The 18,064-nt window shown below is 39.8% G+C and overlaps 2 protein-coding genes across 8 annotated transcripts in view; one reads left to right on the top strand and one right to left on the bottom strand.

The window, feature by feature from the left end:
* Positions 1 to 15,148, top strand: part of SGSM3 (small G protein signaling modulator 3) — a 27,235-nt gene extending 12,087 nt beyond the window's left edge. Inside the window, exons 9-23 of the mRNA XM_026694827.2 lie at positions 398 to 543; positions 2,197 to 2,421; positions 2,709 to 2,763; positions 3,600 to 3,727; positions 3,956 to 3,977; positions 4,134 to 4,264; positions 5,170 to 5,224; positions 5,320 to 5,369; positions 6,208 to 6,360; positions 6,830 to 6,900; positions 7,522 to 7,570; positions 7,817 to 7,902; positions 9,168 to 9,290; positions 13,195 to 13,255; positions 13,478 to 15,148. Of these exons, the coding sequence (XP_026550612.2) occupies positions 398 to 543; positions 2,197 to 2,421; positions 2,709 to 2,763; positions 3,600 to 3,727; positions 3,956 to 3,977; positions 4,134 to 4,264; positions 5,170 to 5,224; positions 5,320 to 5,369; positions 6,208 to 6,360; positions 6,830 to 6,900; positions 7,522 to 7,570; positions 7,817 to 7,902; positions 9,168 to 9,290; positions 13,195 to 13,255; positions 13,478 to 13,561 (1,439 nt within the window). The 3' untranslated portion in view covers positions 13,562 to 15,148. The remainder of the gene's footprint in view (positions 1 to 397; positions 544 to 2,196; positions 2,422 to 2,708; positions 2,764 to 3,599; positions 3,728 to 3,955; positions 3,978 to 4,133; positions 4,265 to 5,169; positions 5,225 to 5,319; positions 5,370 to 6,207; positions 6,361 to 6,829; positions 6,901 to 7,521; positions 7,571 to 7,816; positions 7,903 to 9,167; positions 9,291 to 13,194; positions 13,256 to 13,477) is intronic.
* Positions 4,170 to 18,064, bottom strand: part of MRTFA (myocardin related transcription factor A) — a 78,712-nt gene continuing 64,817 nt past the window's right edge. For 6 of the 7 annotated variants that reach the window (XM_026694826.2, XM_026694825.2, XM_087968284.1 and 3 more), the window contains one exon: positions 15,109 to 18,064. In XM_026694826.2, coding sequence (XP_026550611.1) covers positions 17,565 to 18,064 — 500 coding nt within the window. In that variant the 3' untranslated portion in view covers positions 15,109 to 17,564. Of the gene's footprint in view, positions 4,295 to 15,108 lie in introns of those variants that run through there. The other variant, XM_087968282.1, reaches the window with a different exon arrangement.

Below are 18,064 nucleotides of genomic sequence, written 5' to 3'. Positions count from 1 at the left end.
GTTAACAGAGTTGGAAGGGGCCAACTCTGGAACGTAATCACCGAACTAGTAGTAACACCAGTTGAATCCCACCCCTGCTTCCAGTGATGAAGCTCCCACAACTTCTGAAGGCAAGCTATTCCATTGGTTGATTGCTCTCACTTTCAGAACATTTCTCCTTATTTCCAGGTTGAATCTCTCCTTGTTCAATTTCCATCCAATATTCCTTCTCTGGCCTTCAGTTTGACCCCCTCTTCTCTGTGGCAACTGCATTAGGTCTCCCCTGGACTAATACAGTGTATTTTTTTCTACGTTGCTTAAAGCAGTAATGTTAATGCTCTTGTTTATGTTGGAAATGAAAAGAGCAAGCATGCAGTTGACAGATAAACAGATGTTATATGTTTATTTCTATTCACAGAGCTTTCCCTCATTACCCTACATTGGTTTCTTACATCATTTGCTAGTGTGGTGCATATCAAGCTGTTGCTGCGTATCTGGGACTATTTCTTCTACCAAGGCTCCATTGTTCTCTTTCAGGTTACACTGGGTATGCTCAGTTTGAAGGTAACTAACGTTTTATAAAATTTCTTAACTTCCACTTTTTCTTTCGCTCATGGATGGAATGGGCATACTATGTGGGGTGGCTAGAATTCAAGATTTCTTACCATACCGAGGATCTTTTATTCTTCAGGAAAGAATAAAAAGAATGAAAAGTTATCATATTTTGCTCACTTAACACTCAGGTAATTTTTGTATTCTCAACATCTCCATTGCCTTAATATTTATCTTTTCAGCCTTCTGTAATAATGCTACTAGCCTATTTTATAAATGACATTAAATACTATTTACATATGTGTATTTCTAGATAGAGCTAGAAAAACCAGTAAATGCACATTTCTAACACCAGAATTACAGAAGTATGTTGTTATCTTGGTTTATCTTGAATGCATTGATGGTGCAGACAAGTAGACAGATGCCTATTCAACATTAATGGATTAGTGAAACAGATCATTTTTATGTGTTATTTTGTAACCTTGAGTTATTCTGGTAAAGATATTACCCAAAATTAGGTTTTGAATTTTTCTTCTCTTGATCAATACAACTACTTTTGCTTTTGGGGGCATTTATGATAATCTGTTGACTGCAACAAGGCTTATTCCAAGTTAGATGCAGGCAGTCTGCAGACAGAAAGAGCCTATATTTTGTTCTGTATAAACTTCATTTTTGAGGTAGTCCTTGAATTACAACCATTTGTTTAGTGGCCATTCAAGTTACATCAGCACTGAAAAAGTGACTTGCAACCAGTTATCAGGGCAGTCTGCAGACAGAAAGAGCCTATATTTTGTTCTGTATAAACTTCATTTTTGAGGTAGTCCTTGAATAACAACCATTTGTTTAGTGGCCATTCAAAGTTACATCAGCACTGAAAAAGTGACTTGCAACCAGTTATCAGGCTTAGGATGCTGGAGCTATCCCCATGGTTATGTGGTTAAATTCAGGCGCTTGGTAACGAACATTTATTTATGACAGTTGACTATCCTGGGATCATGTGATCACCATTTGTAACTTTCCCAGCTGGCTTCTGACAATCAAAGTCAGTGGGGGAAGCTGGGTTCACTTAATGACTCTGTGATTCACTTAACAACTCTGGCAAAAAGGTGGCAAAGTGGGGCAAAACTCACTTAACAACTGCCTTGCTTAGCAATGGAAATTTTGGGCTCAATTGTGATAATAAATCAATGACTACCTGTAACTTGTCCAGAGTGGCTGTTGTATATCACTTGTACAGAAAATCTGGGTGTTAGTGAGAAATTACTTTCCATCAACTGTCATCTAAAATCAGTTCCCGGAAATAAGAGCTCTTAAAATCTACCTAAAACAATCATCTATTTGTTCATGAACATAAGCTTAGCCTGAGTTTGTGAGAAGTAGTTCCCAAATTCCTGCGAGTAACAGCATTAATAAGGCAATACAACTGCTTCCAAGATTTGAATGTTTGGCACCCAGACTAGTATATCTTTATCAAGCATCTGCTCTAGGCATCATTGGTTAGCCAATATGAAATGAGCAAGGGAAGCCGTGACTGATTTTATCTTGCTTTGAACTACCTAGCCCTTCCCCACTGGATTAAGGATTAAGTACAGCAAATGGAAGCAAAAATATTCTACAGGATGATTTACCTGTATCCTACAGAATAACTTGTCCATGTTAACACAGGAAGATGAACTCACCCAGTCTGAGAACTCTGCATCTATCTTCAACACCCTCTCGGATATCCCATCTCAGATTGAAGATCCAGATGTGCTCCTACAGGAAGCCGTACGTGTGGCTGGCTCACTGACAGATATAGTAGTAGAAACTCAGCGTTGCAAGCACCTCGCTTACCTCATTGCAGACCAAGGGCAGCTGCTCAGCCCTGGGGCTGCTGTAAACTTATCAAAGGTATGTTTTTAAACCTTACGTGCTACATAAGTTCAAAATATCCTTGACCTTGGCTTCCATTGTCTTTAATAGTAATGAAGGTGGACTTTATATGCTCTGTGAAGAAATGCTGCCAGGCTCCTCAAATGTGCTACCCCTATTTCAACTCTGTATCTCTTTTGTCATTTCCATTTCTTGAACATAATTTTCAAAATATACCTTACAATTCTAAACAAAGTGCAATTGCTCAGTAAAGATTTTTAATTACTTTTCTCCCTTTTTATGCATTGCTTTTCCATTTCACTCAGATTGTGCGACGCAGAACACAGCGTAGGAAGTCTGGAATCACATCACTCCTTTTTGGTAATAAAAAATTACATAATAAAATATTTAATTCCCTGGAAAGAATACCACAGTTGGAAGTTGCTAGTGTCTTTGTACATTTTTTGCCAAACCATGTATTTGCTTTTAGCTAGGTTAAGCAGAATACTGCTTCTCAGTGAGTCCGTCCTTAAAGGCAGCTCAGAAGTTGCAGCTAATGCAGAACATGAGAACTTAGAGTTTCAATAATACATTTGAGCTCCTAAATGGTTAGGACCTTGATACTTGAAGAAACACCTCCCCCAATAGGTACCTTCTCAAATACAAAGCTCTGCAGATAGATCTCTTTTCAGGATCCCAGCCGAAAAGGTTTCAGCATCCCAGAATTGAAGAGATCATCTACAAGGAATGAACTCTTTTCTGTTGTGGTATCTCAACTTTGGAATTACAGATAGTTATCAGAATGGTTTCCTTTTCAGTGCAAGATAAAAATGAAGTTTTTATACCTGTATCTGACATCTAACAACTGCAGCAGTCAGGTCATACCATAATTTCCCTTATAAAAATATGTGCCTCTGTTATTGTATTGTGGCTATGACTTGTTCAATTAATCTAAAAGTTTGCTTATTTTTGTCTCACTTTATTGTTTTATCATACATATTGTATGGATGGTAATTCACCTTGAGATTGTAGAATTTTGGGCAAGCTAAATATATATTTAACTCATATAAAAACATGAGTCGATCTAATACTACTGACTGTACAACTTAGCAGTTGTTTCTGATTTACAGTAAATGAAATGATGTACATTTGAAATTTTGTCAGTACCTGTAGTAAACCAAGTTTGCAGCTTCAGATAAATTGTTTCTTACTTCTAGGAGAAGATGATGTGGAGGCACTGAAAGCCAAAAATATTAAGCAAACAGAGCTAGTTGAAGACTTGCGTGAGGCCATCCTACAAGTGGCTCAGCATTTCCAGTGTGTGGATCCCAAGAGTTGCAGCATAGTGAGTGTGAAGTTATCCTCATAGACACACCTATATATTCTGTTGATAACATAGATACATTGATGTTTCCAATTTAAGGGGAGGCATGGGTTTCTATGATTGTCATGGAGAAAATTTATCCTATGTGATCACTAAGAGATGACATCAACTTGATAGCACATCAATACAAATAGATTTGTATAGTATTAGAGAAGAATATAGCTTACTGCTGTCCACCCTGCTTTCCAGGACTTGACTCCAGATTATACCAATTTTTTTTTTTTTTTTTTTTTTTTTTTTTTCCACTTACTCTTATTTTTTTTCTTTTTTTTTTCTTTTTTTTTTCCCTTCTCCTTCTCCCCCTCCCTCCTTCCTCCCCCCCTCCCTCTTTCCCCGTTACAAATTGCCCGCTACCCCACACCAAAAGTGGAAAGCCAGCGAGACCATGAAAGCTATGTTGCGTGTTCCCGTAATCAGCGGCGACGTGCCAAGGCATTGTTGGATTTTGAGCGTCATGATGATGATGAACTAGGCTTCCGCAAGAATGATATCATCACGGTATGATGGGCAGGACCAACATAATAAGACCTTAGACAGAGGGAAATTGAGAGGAAATATTACTATAATATTATATGATTAGGGAACAACAGATATACTGAATTTGTTTTTATTTGTTTTATTTGTTCTAGACAAAACAATAACTGAAAAAAAACCAAAATCATAATTACATATTTACATAAATGGGGAGGTCCTTGGTAACTCTCTGAGCTTGGTTATTTTCTTGCAGAAATTTCATTACCCAAACTAGGTATCAGGGGTTTGCTCTCAGTTTATATTCTAGTAGTTTGCCCTGTCAGTGTTGGTGGGGGTGGTCTCACGGGTTCTTTGGTTGGGCTGTTTACTATTAGCTTGTTTGGCAGTTCCTTGATTGGGCTATTGTTTACTTTTTGATTGTTGGTCTGATATTAATCTTGGAGTTAATCTATACTCATCTGGGTGTTGATTGCTGGTGGGGAAGTGTTTTGATCTTTTGTAGGCTTGTCTCTTTTCCACAATATGTGATTATGTTTATGTGTCTATTGATGACTAATTTGTCAGAGTGACAGCTTCTAGAAATTCTCTAGCATTTTTGGACTTGGCTTGGTCTAGAATGATCCAGCTTCCCAGTTTTAAACAAATTAGGAATCCATAGACACATAGACATGAATCTCAGAATCTGCCATTTTCATTTTTCCTGAAACTCTTTGTTCTAGAGTACCATGGAGAATTTAAAGAGAAAAGGGTGACTGAATATAAATGAGTTATTCTCTTCTTTATGGTCTTTTACAATTAAACAGCAAAGTTGTGCCCAAATCATGACAGATACACTTGAATTCCCTTCACCTTTCATTTCCTCTTCTTATTTGCCATTTTTTCTGTCTTTTTCTCTGTGTAATTATTATTTTTCCTTTCCATTTCTGTAGATTATATCACAGAAAGATGAACACTGTTGGGTGGGTGAGCTGAATGGCTTGAGAGGTGAGTGAAAATGGGACTTCCAAAGTGTTTTTTTTTTTTAATTTACAGGTTAACTAGCTGAAGTTTTATATTTTTACCTCTTTTTTAAAAAATAGGTTGGTTTCCTGCAAAATTTGTAGAGATCCTGGATGAACGAAGCAAAGAGGTAATCTACATATCTTATGGCTGAATCTTGGTCAGTCTCTAGGGTCAACACATTCTATTATATTTTGGTCCAAATGCAAATCAAAGGTATTCAAAATGTAAGACAACCAGGGAATTAATTAAAAATACTATAAGAGCTAATTCAAAATTTGTAAGAAATATTTTAAGAAAAGCAAGTGAAAAGGCAAATAGTAGGAAATTATTTAGAAATACTGTAGCAGCTTCACCCATCCTCTTAACCGAATAACATAGTTGGAAGGGGCCTTGAAGGTCTTCTAGTCCAACCCCATGCTCAAAGAGGAGACCCTATGCCAGTGGTATAGTGTAACATTCCAGGAAAGTGGCTGTCCAGTCTCTTCTTAAAAGCCTCCAGTAATGGAGCACCCTGAACATCTGAAGGCAAGCTTAGCCAGGTGATAGAACTTGCTGACAATACATTTGATTTCACTGCATTGTCACACCTAAACTTAATGCATGGGAATCCATCCACAAATCATCAGAACAGAAAAGGCAGATTGATTGATTATTTGCCGTGAAGTTGTTTTCAACTCCCAAGTGACCATATAGATTTTCTTTGTGGCAATCTAGTCCTAACCTGGAATCTCAGATTTTCCAATGAAGCAGTCATCACTGCTTGTCTTTTTCTCTTTCCTTCCAACTTTCCAAGCATTAGAGGCTTTTTCAGAGAGCTAGGTCATCATATAATGTATCCCAAGAACGTTAATTTGAGCTTCGTTATTTTCCTCAAATGAGAACTAAACAAATCTTTATCATGAATATCACTTCCTTGGCTGAGCTCCCTCCAGGTGATTCAGAGACTAAAATCTCATTTCTTTCAGTACTCTGTTGCTGGAGACGATTCAGTTACAGAAGCTATCACGGACTTGGTTCGAGGGACCCTCTGCCCGGCCCTCAAGGCTATATTTGAACAGGGACTGAAGAGACCGTCTCTGCTGGGTGGTGCTTGTCACCCCTGGCTCTTCATTGAAGAGGTAAGGAGAGCAATTACTATTGGCAGAATCTTTGAAAATACTGCTAGTCCTTGCTTAGTGACCTCCTCATACAATGACCATTTGCAAGTGCAGTGTTGAGGGAAAATAACATTGCAACCATTTATGACCGCAGGTTTGTAAAGAAAAGGAAAGCTGAAGTAAGATCATAAGCACAGTTGTGGTTTCATTTAGCAACTGTTTTGCTTAACAAACCAAGTTGTCTTTCCCAATTGTGGTAATTAATCAATGTCTTCCTGTAAGCTGGCAAGTACAAAAGAGAGTGTTGTGTACTCAAGTACATCAACTTTGCATAACTGGACTGCAAGGAGGCATTTGAATAAACTTGGGACCACTTGTAGCTAATTTGGTGGGGTGGAATATAGATTAAATTATTAGCCACCTGTGAGAGAAATAAAACCAACAAGATTTAAAATAAAGCTAACGTGTGTGTGGGGGTTCTCATCTCTAGGCTGCTGGGCGTGAGGTAGAGCGAGATTTTGACTCTGTGTATTCTCGTCTTGTTCTCTGCAAAACCTACAGGTAAAGTTTCTCCTCACTGAAATGTTCTATATTTATCCAGGTTTTTCTTGTAATATTTTCATAAGACTCTGGCCTAATAAATTGTGGAACAGAACATTGCAGCATAAATTCCTTAAACAGACAATTCTCTTAATTAATTAAACCCAAACACCTAAGATTTTTTTTTTAAATTGCATTACAAAATGTTGGCTTTTTTAACTTCTTGCATTTTGTTAATGCTATTTTAAGGTGTTGGACTTTGCCTATAAATTGCCAGTGAATGTGACTGTCTTTATAAAATCCCTTTTTAGATTGTAGAAAATCATCTTTATCTGGGAGCAGACTTCAGCATTGGACATCTAAATGTTATTTTTGAAAATGTAAAAGATCATCATGGTCCTAGTTATGGATTTCAGTTTTTTTTGTGGAACAAAATGGTTCCTTTTTAATCCTCTATTTTATCTCCTACCCACATCAAAATACGACAACTTCTATAAGTGTCTGAAGCAGAGTCATGTATGATGGAAATTGCAAGGTCTATTGAAACTTTATTTAAGAAAAAAATACTATTGGTTAGAAATGGCACTAGGCCTATTGCTTTGGCATAACAAATACATAAAGCAAATTACTTTACTGTTTTAGGTTAGATGAAGATGGAAAAGTGCTTACTCCAGAAGAACTTCTTTATCGAGTGAGTGTACAGTTTGAGCCCTAAAATAGACACGGAGAAAATCCTAAATAGGCTTATATGAGTGTCAAAAATCTATTTTCCTATTAGACTGAAAAACCACTGGTATTGTCAATGTCAGTGGATATCATTTTAAAATTTAATCATCCCAGTTGCCTCCAGAGGCCCAAAATTGAGAATGTGAAGTTTTGATATTTTTTGTTATCAAAGGGAGGAATTCCACATATCTTCTTTTTCTTTTTCTGGAAGGCAGTACAGTCTGTGAATATGTCACATGATGCTGCACATGCTCAGATGGATGTAAAGCTTCGGTCTCTCATCTGTATTGGATTGAAGTGAGTCATACAATTCCGTTTCAAGGTTTATTGAAAAAGCCATGGAATAGCAGTTCAGTGTATAATTGTCAGCCCTTCAAGACAGATCAGACTAGTAAACCAATATCATCATCTGGATTAGTGCCACTTTTATTATAAAGCTATATTAAGATAGTCTTGCAGGTCTGAATGTGCTTCTAAGGGAGTGTGTGAACCAAGGAGGGACTTGCCTGAGTCATTTTCGTCATGTCACATTCTTGTCCCAGATATAGGCTACTCTAATCTGACCATTACCTTGGTAGCAACTCCTCCTTCTGCTATCTTTCAAAGTAATTATTTCTGCCCTCTATAGTAATTTATGTAGTTTACAGTAGTTTATGTCTTTAAGAATGCCAAATGAACTCAGGCTGCTTCAGTAGAATGCTATTCTGTTTGGCCTGCTCCTCCATTAATAGAGGGGATGATAAAGCAGACTCATAATCTATCATCAAGACATGGCTAGGTGAGGTTGGGGAGTTGGGTTACTTACATCTGAAAACTGTCTTGCTGGATTTGTGTGGCATACAGTCATAACTTCAAGACAGAGAAGGAGGGTGCTATTGGTATGCTCTTTTGATAGCTAGAGATGCCCTGTTCCACGTGGCCAGGTTTGAAGTTCTTTACAAAACGATGGGTACCAGTGACAGGCTGAGAGTTTCTGTGATCTCCTCCCAACTCCCAACTTAGCTCCTTCCTAGACTCTTGAATCTCATAGCTGGCCTTGTGATGGATATTCCCAAGATCTCTGTATGCTGGAAGATTTCCAGATTTCCATTTCAAGTAGAGCCAGGGGGATCTAAGACTTCATGGATACCATGTGCCAAAGCACCTTCTCATGGGGAAGAGGACTGCAGGATATCTGGGTTTTGCCTCAAAAGTAATTAATATGTAACTTGACAGTGGAAGAGATTCACATCAGTCTGTTTTCACGGTCAAGGATGTTATTCAGAATAAATTCTTCAGTTTAGAATTCCCAAATTCTAGCGGTAGGCTGTAGTGGGTGGAGTGAGTTAAAACAGATTCCATCTATTCCATAACAGTGAAGTTCTATGCGTGGTTGATCTAAAAATCTGGCACTTGGTTTTAGTCATTTCAGGTCTGTTATTTTAAGTTGCATAGAGTAGCAAAAAAAATAAACTAATTAGAGGAACAAGATTTCTTTTCTCACTCGTTATTTATCCTGGATTGCCTAATATGAGAGAATGCATTGTGGGCTTGTAACTTGATTTATAACTTGATTTTTTCAGTGAGCAGGTGCTGCACCTGTGGCTTGAGGTACTTTGTTCAAGTCTGCAGACAGTGGAGAAATGGTTCCATCCCTGGTCATTTCTGCGCAGTCCTGGCTGGGTACAAATCAAGTGTGAGCTCAGGTAAGAGGCTTTTTTCCCCCCACCTCCCATATTACTGTACTGCCAGATTGTGTTTTCTGGAAACTACACTCTTATTTAAATAAATTCATGCCAATTTGATGCCATGGAGGTAAGTATGTTGTTTAAATATCTCACACTCCAGCATCCTTGAGATTCTCTTATGCTACCCCACTCGGTAGGGAAGCCAGACCCATTTGGACAATACAGTCCCAGTGACTGATGACCTGACTGGGATCCAGAGGAAACCAGGGGATATCCGGAAGGCCTTGCTGCACAGTCCTGCTGAAACTCTGGTTGCATTCTGGAACCAAAGGGCATCTGAGGCTTTGGGTTGGATTATGCCTGTGCTGCCTCTCTTGACCCTTCACTCCTAACACTCCCCATGGCTCATGGAGGAGCTGCATGTTTCAAAAAGGGCTAAGAGACACCTAGAGTTGTTTCTGGGGGGGAAATGTGAGATGAATCCGATTGGATATGACTTATTGTTGCTATTAAAGCCTTCCTTGCGGCAGTAAGAGTGGCAAAACACCTTTATTTCTCTGTTCTTATTGCGTCTGTAGAGTGTCACCCAACAACCCCATTCAGGATCACCCAGTCCTTCTTGGGACAGGAGGGCTTGTGTGATCATCTTCAGGACCATGCAGAGGAATTTGTAGAACACTTGAAGGCCTATTAGAGATGTCTGGGTGAAGGTCTTGCCCTGTTATCTGGAAACAGTTCCATCTTGTTGGACCTGATGAAGTGGGCAGGGTCCTCAATGCTGCTAGTGCAAACACCTGTCAATTAGCTCCTTATTCCTGATGGCTGGTGAAAGCGTCCAGGATGGTGACAGGCAGGTGGTTTCAAGCGGAGATAGATTCCTCACTGCCGAAGGGGGTGTTTCCGGGACCTTTCAAGGAGGCCCTGGTTTGCCTTCTCCTCAAAAAAAATAATAATCTCTTGATCCTATCTAGACAATTTCTCTTTTTAAGGGAGATGGTAGAGAATGTGGTTGCATGATAGCTTCAAAGGATCGTGGATGAAACGGATAGTCTGAACCCCTTCAAGTCAGGATTCAGGCCAAGTTGTGGGAGAGAAGAAACATTAGTTGCAATTGTCAGTGATTTCTGACAAGAGAGAGAGATGGGTGAGGTGCATCCATCAACTCAATTCAAGGTGTTGGTTATTACCCATAAATCCCTCTGTCGCATGGGTCCAGGTTATCTGAGGGACTGGCTCATCCCAACGGGATACGCCTGCCCCATCCATACCAGCAGAGGAGGCATGCTGCAGTGCCTGTCAGTCAAGGAATTTTGGCTGATAGGATTCAGAAGAGTTTTTTCTGCTATGGCGCCCACCCTCTGAAACATCTCCCCCCCCCCCCAAGTAAGATCTAACCTTCTGAAAGGGCTCTGCCAGGTGGCCTGGGGTCCCAGTGGGGGGATGGCATTTTGGAAGTGGTAAATGGATTAGTCAGACCTCACTCCTCCCCATGTGCATTTTGCTGCCTTCCTTTCCATTGTCATTAACTGAACTTTATCTAAATTTTTAACCTATGTTTTTTGTTTTAACATTTTCATGTTTTATGGTATTTTATATGCTTTGTGTTCCAGTTTGTTCTTTTCACAACTAAAGCCATTCATATGAATATTTCCAGAGCAGCAGCTTATTGTGAACTGGGCTTTTTTGTTCAGTCTTGATCCATGGTGGTGCAGTGGTTAGAATGCAGTACTGCAGGCTAACTCTCCCCACTGCCAGGAGTTTGATCCTGACCAGCTCAAGGTTGACTCAACCTTCCATCCATCCGAGACCCAGGTTTTTGGTGGCAATATGCTGACTCTGAAAACCACTTAGAGGGCTGTAAAGCACTATGGAGTGGTATATAAGTCTAAGTGCTATTGCTATTGTTATCTTTGATTGTCCTGATTTAATAAAACACATATTTTCTGACACAAATATATTTTCTTTTGCATAAATCAGGTATTTCTTCCATGCATAATAGTTAGTTGGTTATATTTGTGCATAAGATATGGTCAGTTTTTAACCTAGACCTGGATTTTCTGTAGATATTTGTTGTTTGCAACAGACCAATCATAAATTAATCATACTGGCTTGGTTTGCACAACATAGCAGTATGGAAAATTATATTAGCTGATTTGCAGGCCAGTAGGTCACATTAACACAAATGGAATTTAAGTTTCTCGTTATATAACAATTCCTGTATTGTATTGCTATGCAGTCTGAAATTTGTAGCAGAACTACACTGCTCAAAAAAATAAAGGGAACACTTAAACAACACAATGTAACTCCAAGTCAATCACACTTCTGTGAAATCAAACTGTCCACTTAGGTAGCAACACTGATTGACAATCAATTTCACATGCTGTTGTGCAAATGGAATAGACAACAGGTGGAAAGCATAGGCAGTTAGCAAGACATCCCCAATAAAGGAGTGGTTCTGCAGGTGGTGACCACAGACCACTTCTCAGTTCCTATGCTTTCTGGCTGATGGTTTGGTCACTTTTGAATGCTGGCGGTGCTGTCACTGTAGTGGTAGCATGAGACGGAGTCTACAACCCACACAAGTGGCTCAGGTAGTGCAGCTCATCCAGGATGGCACATGGCAAGAAGGTTTGCTGTGTCTGTCAGCATAGTGTCCAGAGCATGGAGGCACTACCAGGAGACAGGCCAGTACATCAGGAGACGTGGAGGAGGCCGTAGGAGGGCAACAACCCAGCATCAGGACCGCTACCTCTGCCTTTGTGCAAGGAGGGACAGGAGGAGCACTGCCAGAGCCCTGCAAAATGACTTCCGGCGGGCCACAAATGTGCATGTGGCTGCTCAAACGGTCAGAAACAGACTCCATGAGGGTGGTATGAGGGCTCGACGTCCACAGGTGGGGGTTGTGCTTACAGCCCAACACCGTGCAGGATGTTTGGCATTTGCCAGAGAACACCAAGATTGGCAAATTCGCCACTGGCGCCCTGTGCTCTTCACAGATGAAAGCAGGTTCACACTGAGCACATGTGGCAGACATGACAGGGTCTGGAGATGCCGTAGAGAACGTTCTGCTGCCTGCAACATCCTCCAGCATAACCGGTTTGGCAGTGGGTCAGTAATGGTGTGGGGTGGCATTTCTTTAGGGGGCCGCACAGCCCTCCATGTGCTCGCCAGAGGTAGCCTGACTACCATTAGGTACCGAGATGAGATCCTCAGACCCCTTCTGAGACCATATGCTGGTGCAATTGGCCCTGGGTTCCTCCTAATGCAAGACAATGCTAGACCTCATGTGGCTGGAGTGTGTCAGCAGTTCCTGCAAGATGAAGGCATTGATGCTATGGACTGGCCTGCCCGTTCCCCAGGCCTGAATCCAATTGAGCACATCTGGGACATCATGTCTCGCTCCATACAGCGCCACATTGCACCACAGACTGTCCAGGAGTTGGGGGATGCTTTAGTCCCGGTGTGGGAGGAGATCCCTCAGGAGACCATCCACCACCTCATCAGGAGCATGCCCAGGTGTTGTAAGGAGGTCATACAGGCACGTGGAGGCCACACACACTACAGAGCCTCATTTTGACTTGTTTTAAGGACATGACATCAAAGTTGGATCAGCCTGTAGTGTTTTTTTCCACTTTAATTTTGAGTGTAACTCCAAATCCAGACCTCCATGGGTTGCTAAATTTGATTTCCATTGATAATTTTTGTGTGATTTTGTTGTCAGCACATTCAACTATGTAATGAACAAAGTATTTAATAAGAATATTTCATTCATTCATATCTAGGATGTCTTATTTTTGTGTTCTTTATTTTTTTGAGCAGTGTATTTGAGGTTGGGGCTTTTTACAATATTACCTAATTTTATTGTTTGTATTATCTGTAGATGAATCTTAAATCCTAACTGCTGGGTTTAATTCTGTTACAGGGTCCTCAGTAAATTTGCATTCAGCCTTTCCCAGGACTGGGAACTCCCAACCAAAAGAGAGGTGAGTATGTGACCTTGCAACTGTACCTGGATTTCTTAGCCCAAATCAGAAATTTCTTTCCATCCTTGTATAGGAGTGGGAGGCGCACGTGACTGGCTCTTCCTGGCCTAGCCCTCAAACCCATTCTCTCTTAGGGACCAACCGTCCGAAGGCCCCGAATCCTACATTAATGAGAATTGCTAAGATTGTACACTGTTCATAATCTCTGCTTGCTTTCTATAGGAGAAAGAGAAGAAACCACTGAAAGAAGGTGTTCAGGACATGCTTGTGAAACATCATCTCTTCAGCTGGGACATAGATGGGTGATTCCTTTATGCATCCGTGTTTGGACTTCTTGGATGGCAAATGAATGTTTGGCGTATATCCTCTCTTCTCCCAGGCAGTCTGCTGGCCCTTTGTGTATTATCTATCTTTCTGTAACCTCCCTCCCTCCAGTAAACTTCTGCTAATTACTGTTAACATTTGGCGGCAATTTGCTATAGAACAGGATTGAGGACCCTGGTGTTCCTACATAATGCCAACTTCAATCCATGCGGCCTACCTAATGGTGTTGGTTGGTTCGCCCTCTAAAGGGCCACAGATTTCCTATTCAATAGCAAATAAGAGGAGCATTTCAAGTGACCCAGGTTGTACAGTAGTGTTACTTTTCTTCATGATAACTTATGACTATAAAAGAATATGACTTATCACTTGGGCCCTGTACTTGTGGAAAACAAGCACTTTTACCGACTCATAAGTGTATTTAAAAAGAATGTCATAACTAGAAAGTGAAGGATCCCCTAAGGTAACCACCTATCTGTTAACATTTCTTGTGTCCAGGAAAGCAGAGTGATGGTGGGAAAGTTCTGTGGAAATTTGCCTCCTTTGTGGAAAAGGCTTTATTTTGCAATGCAGAGAATGCAAGCTCACTTTACTAAGAGTCTGATGGTGTGGAACTGATATTTTTTTCTTGGTGCTAAGATGCACAAGTGGCTTTGGTACTGCCATAAAGTGCCTAAAAAGACTGTCCGGTGACTGAGGCTGCCATGGGTATTATAAAAAGCAATTGCAATAGCAGCCTGTCCTTTTCACTCCGTTCAGCTGTGACCCAGGCTTAATTATTTTACCTAGATCAATTTTTTTAATTATTACAAGAGAGCTATATTATATTCAGAATTTTATGTATATTTTGACATATCTCTAGAATGGGAAATGGATTCAGGCTTTGAGCTGGCTCAGGGGATAACTGCGGCTTCTATCTGAGGGTGTGAGCAGGGAGGGAATGCAGGGCAGAAGTAAACTCTTTGCTTCATGGTGTCTGTATTAGTCCAAATACAAGAAATGAAAGCACTAGTGGAGAGCACAAACTATTAAATGAAGATTAATCAAGATTGTTTCATTTTTGGCTTATAAATTAATGGCTCATCTTGTAACTGTCTAAGACAGGCTAAATGGGAGTGACCTTTTATATATATTAGCCTATTGTTCTTGTTCTTCATATGAACTACAGAGTATTAGTCTTACTGAGTGGATCTGACACTTTTGTACCGATATCTCTAGACACTGTATGGGCTGAATTATATATCGAGATGCAGTGTTTCTAATTCCATAAATAGTACTCTTACAATCACAGCTTTTCCCACCTTTTCTCTTCCTACTTATGGGAACAGAGGCAAAACATTGAAAAGTAAGATAAAACACAGGTATAATTAATGCTGGTAATGGAGAAATACTTGCCACTTAAATTTTGTGTCAATAGCAATACCGTGAAGTAGTTCTGTGTTATTCATGTGCTAAATGCCTTTGTCTGTATTTTCACCATGGCAAATACATGTTATTGATAATGCCATGACCAAAGATAAGATGTACAAAAATGCTAGAACACAATTTTTTTAATAAAATGGATTTTTCAAATATCTGTAAATGAAAAAATAATTTGATTTATCCATTCTTTACCCTTTCCCAATTTCTCATTACATATTCTTTTCCAGTTGCATGTTCATTCTATGTCAAACCCATAAGCCCTACTTAAGACTCCTCCCTGTGTTGCTAATTACTTTTGTTGATGGATACAGGAAGAAAATGTGCATGCTGATCTAATACATGTTATACAACTATGATTATCAGCAGAAAAATGCATATGTTCAGACCAGAGGCAGATTCTTATTTACTGTATGGGGTAAAAGGAGACTTTAGAGAAGATAAATGAGACATACTACTTTATACACTGGAGAAAAACGGACTCCAATGTAAATCCCAATTCCCCCTTCCATGACAAGTAATATCTCAAAAGCCTTTTAAGTATTAGTGTTCTGTCAGAGCTTTTCATTTTGTCTTTACAATTTGCTTATGGTGAACAGTTTCTTCTTTCAGAGACAAGACAGTTGCTCTCATAGCACCTTTTGAGATAAAGTCCTCTTGTTTGATAGCTTATTACTGTTCTCAGACTGAGGGGAAATGCAAAATGCTCATACTGATCTAAGTGCTCCCTCCCACTAATATGGTCCTAATGTAGGTTATACAAGTTTTATTATCCAAAAACTATCTTTGCAAACTAGCCATTATTCTACATGATTGGTTGCATGTCCTGCAAAATATAAAAGATGAATACATTCAGTAATTCTAACGATCGGATTTCTGCTCAGAATAATTTTTACAGAAATCAGCTTCACTAGGACTCTGGCTAATCACATAACTGCAACTGACTTTTCAAGATGAGGCTCTTCATCATGAAGGGGTATTAGGATGGTATAAACTCTATAAAATGTTAAGAGAATCGGAAGTAAATGAGTTTTTGGAATTCCATGAAACTAGAGAAGTCTCTATTAGTGGGGAAGAAGTTTATGCCAACAGATCCATGAGTTCTTCTCTACGGAAAGGGAGATTGACTACTAATATTTAATGGCATATGCAAAAAAGTTAAACTGGTAATCCAAGGGCCAGGTACGTGTTCCAACCCCAGTTTTACAAAAAGGAGAAGCTAAAGGGAAGCATCGCCTTATAATGAGTGGATTAATTTCATTAGCTTTCTAGAACAGTTTTATAGAGATATGTACAAGTTTACCAGGTAAAAAATAAAGCCAAGTTTCAAGAGGAAAGACTGGGATTTACAACCACATTTCACAGTAAGCAGGGGTTATGGCTGCGTAAGTTTCCTCTGTGGAATAGCACATGCATCTCCATACCAAATGATCTCCTTTTTGGAAGAAAGTTGATGTGTATGTTCCTTGAAGTTCTTATTGATTGTAATGTGTAAAGTGTTGACATCAGCCAAGCTATCCAAGGAGAGGTACAACCACAACTGCTTTAAACGCAGCGATGTAATGCAGAGATGATTTTCCTATGAAACCAGTTGCCAATAGAGGAAGCTATATTTTCTGTGCAAAAACAGGGAGGACAGCTAAATCTGTGAATAGTACACTCTCTCTATAAAGAGCAGGGCATTGCAGCTCAAATGCTACAGATGTTAAGACTGCCAACTAGTCAGTTCAGAACCCCATAACTTCAAAACAGCACTGTTTTCCATAGCTGGAACCATTAGAATAATTTCTAAAGGAATTGCAGAAAGCTGAAAATACTGTACTTTGTACAACTGTCTTGATTCATGGCAATTCCTGCCTGGTAAGATACCAGAAACAGAATAATTGTCCCTCTGTTTATTTTACATTGGGGCAATCCAGAACAACATTAAAGAGCAAGAATTGTTCTCTAAGTTATAATGTGGATTTAGCTTTCTTAATAGTCAGGAAAGCACATATACTACAGCATTATCAAGAGTTTTTTTTAACTAGATTGTAACCCTCCAAACTGATTGTAAACTTCATCAGTATGAAATCATCCTAATCTCCCACTTCCTTTCCCAGATGAGTCATATTCTAAGTGAAAATCTTTACAGTGTGGACAAATTAACTTTTTCCAATTGTTTTAATGCTTTCTAACTACTGGTAGATAGATTCATCTCCAGCAAGGAGAACTGTGTTTGCCAGTGATTTTTTTTTCTGGATCCTTTGCCTAGAACTGTTCCAACTTCTACCAAGCTGCTGCTTATGTTGAAATATTTGCAGTTACTCATACAACTCTGATGCAATTGCTTAATGTTTGAGGAAAGAGCCACATTTCAACAAACCACTGGAAAAAGTGGAAGCTTTCCTGAGATTGAATTTTCATTCAGAAAACATCATGGGTACTGCCCTTGGCTCTAGCTTTACAAAAACTGGTCAAAATTGGGAGGGGGAAGAGCAAACAAGATTCATTAGATGCAATTTTTACTTAAATTCTTGCTCATCTCCTACACCCACCTGTACTCCCTTGAGTTTACTTGGTCAAAAAGTTATAAGCAAGAATCCCAGTGCAGCTGCAAATCATGTCCATCAAGGAAATCTGTGGAGAAGAGGCTAGGAGTTGCAGTACTGAGGGGTGTAAGGCTCATCACTGACCCTCCTGACAGCTCCAACCAATCCATGCTGTCCAAATTGGGTTCTGCCAAGTCCAAACCTGATCCCCCAGCAGACTCAGGGGCAAAGTGCAATTCTGATGTGTCCATAGGTGATGATGGATGGTCCAGGATAGCTGAACTGCTTAGCATCTCACTGTAGAGATCAATTAGGGGCTCAGTTCCATCAGGGACTGCTGTCAACAAAGACAGACCAGTGCTACTCTCTAAGAAGTCTTCCAGTCTGCCTGGTGGATTAACAGAGCTTGGGTGACTCACAGGCCCCTGCAGACAAAGATCTGAGGAATGATGATTGCTGGATGGAGAAGGGCATCTTGGAGTAACAGTGGGATCTTTCTTTGTTGGGGAAGACTGCTCTTTGAATTGAGCCGAAATCT

Source organism: Notechis scutatus, chromosome 6, assembly GCF_049901735.1.
Source record: "Notechis scutatus isolate UNSWTSFEM ecotype Mainland chromosome 6, rNotScu1.2, whole genome shotgun sequence".
Lineage (NCBI taxonomy): Eukaryota > Metazoa > Chordata > Lepidosauria > Squamata > Elapidae > Notechis > Notechis scutatus.
This window is presented reverse-complemented; position numbering and strand designations above follow the sequence as displayed.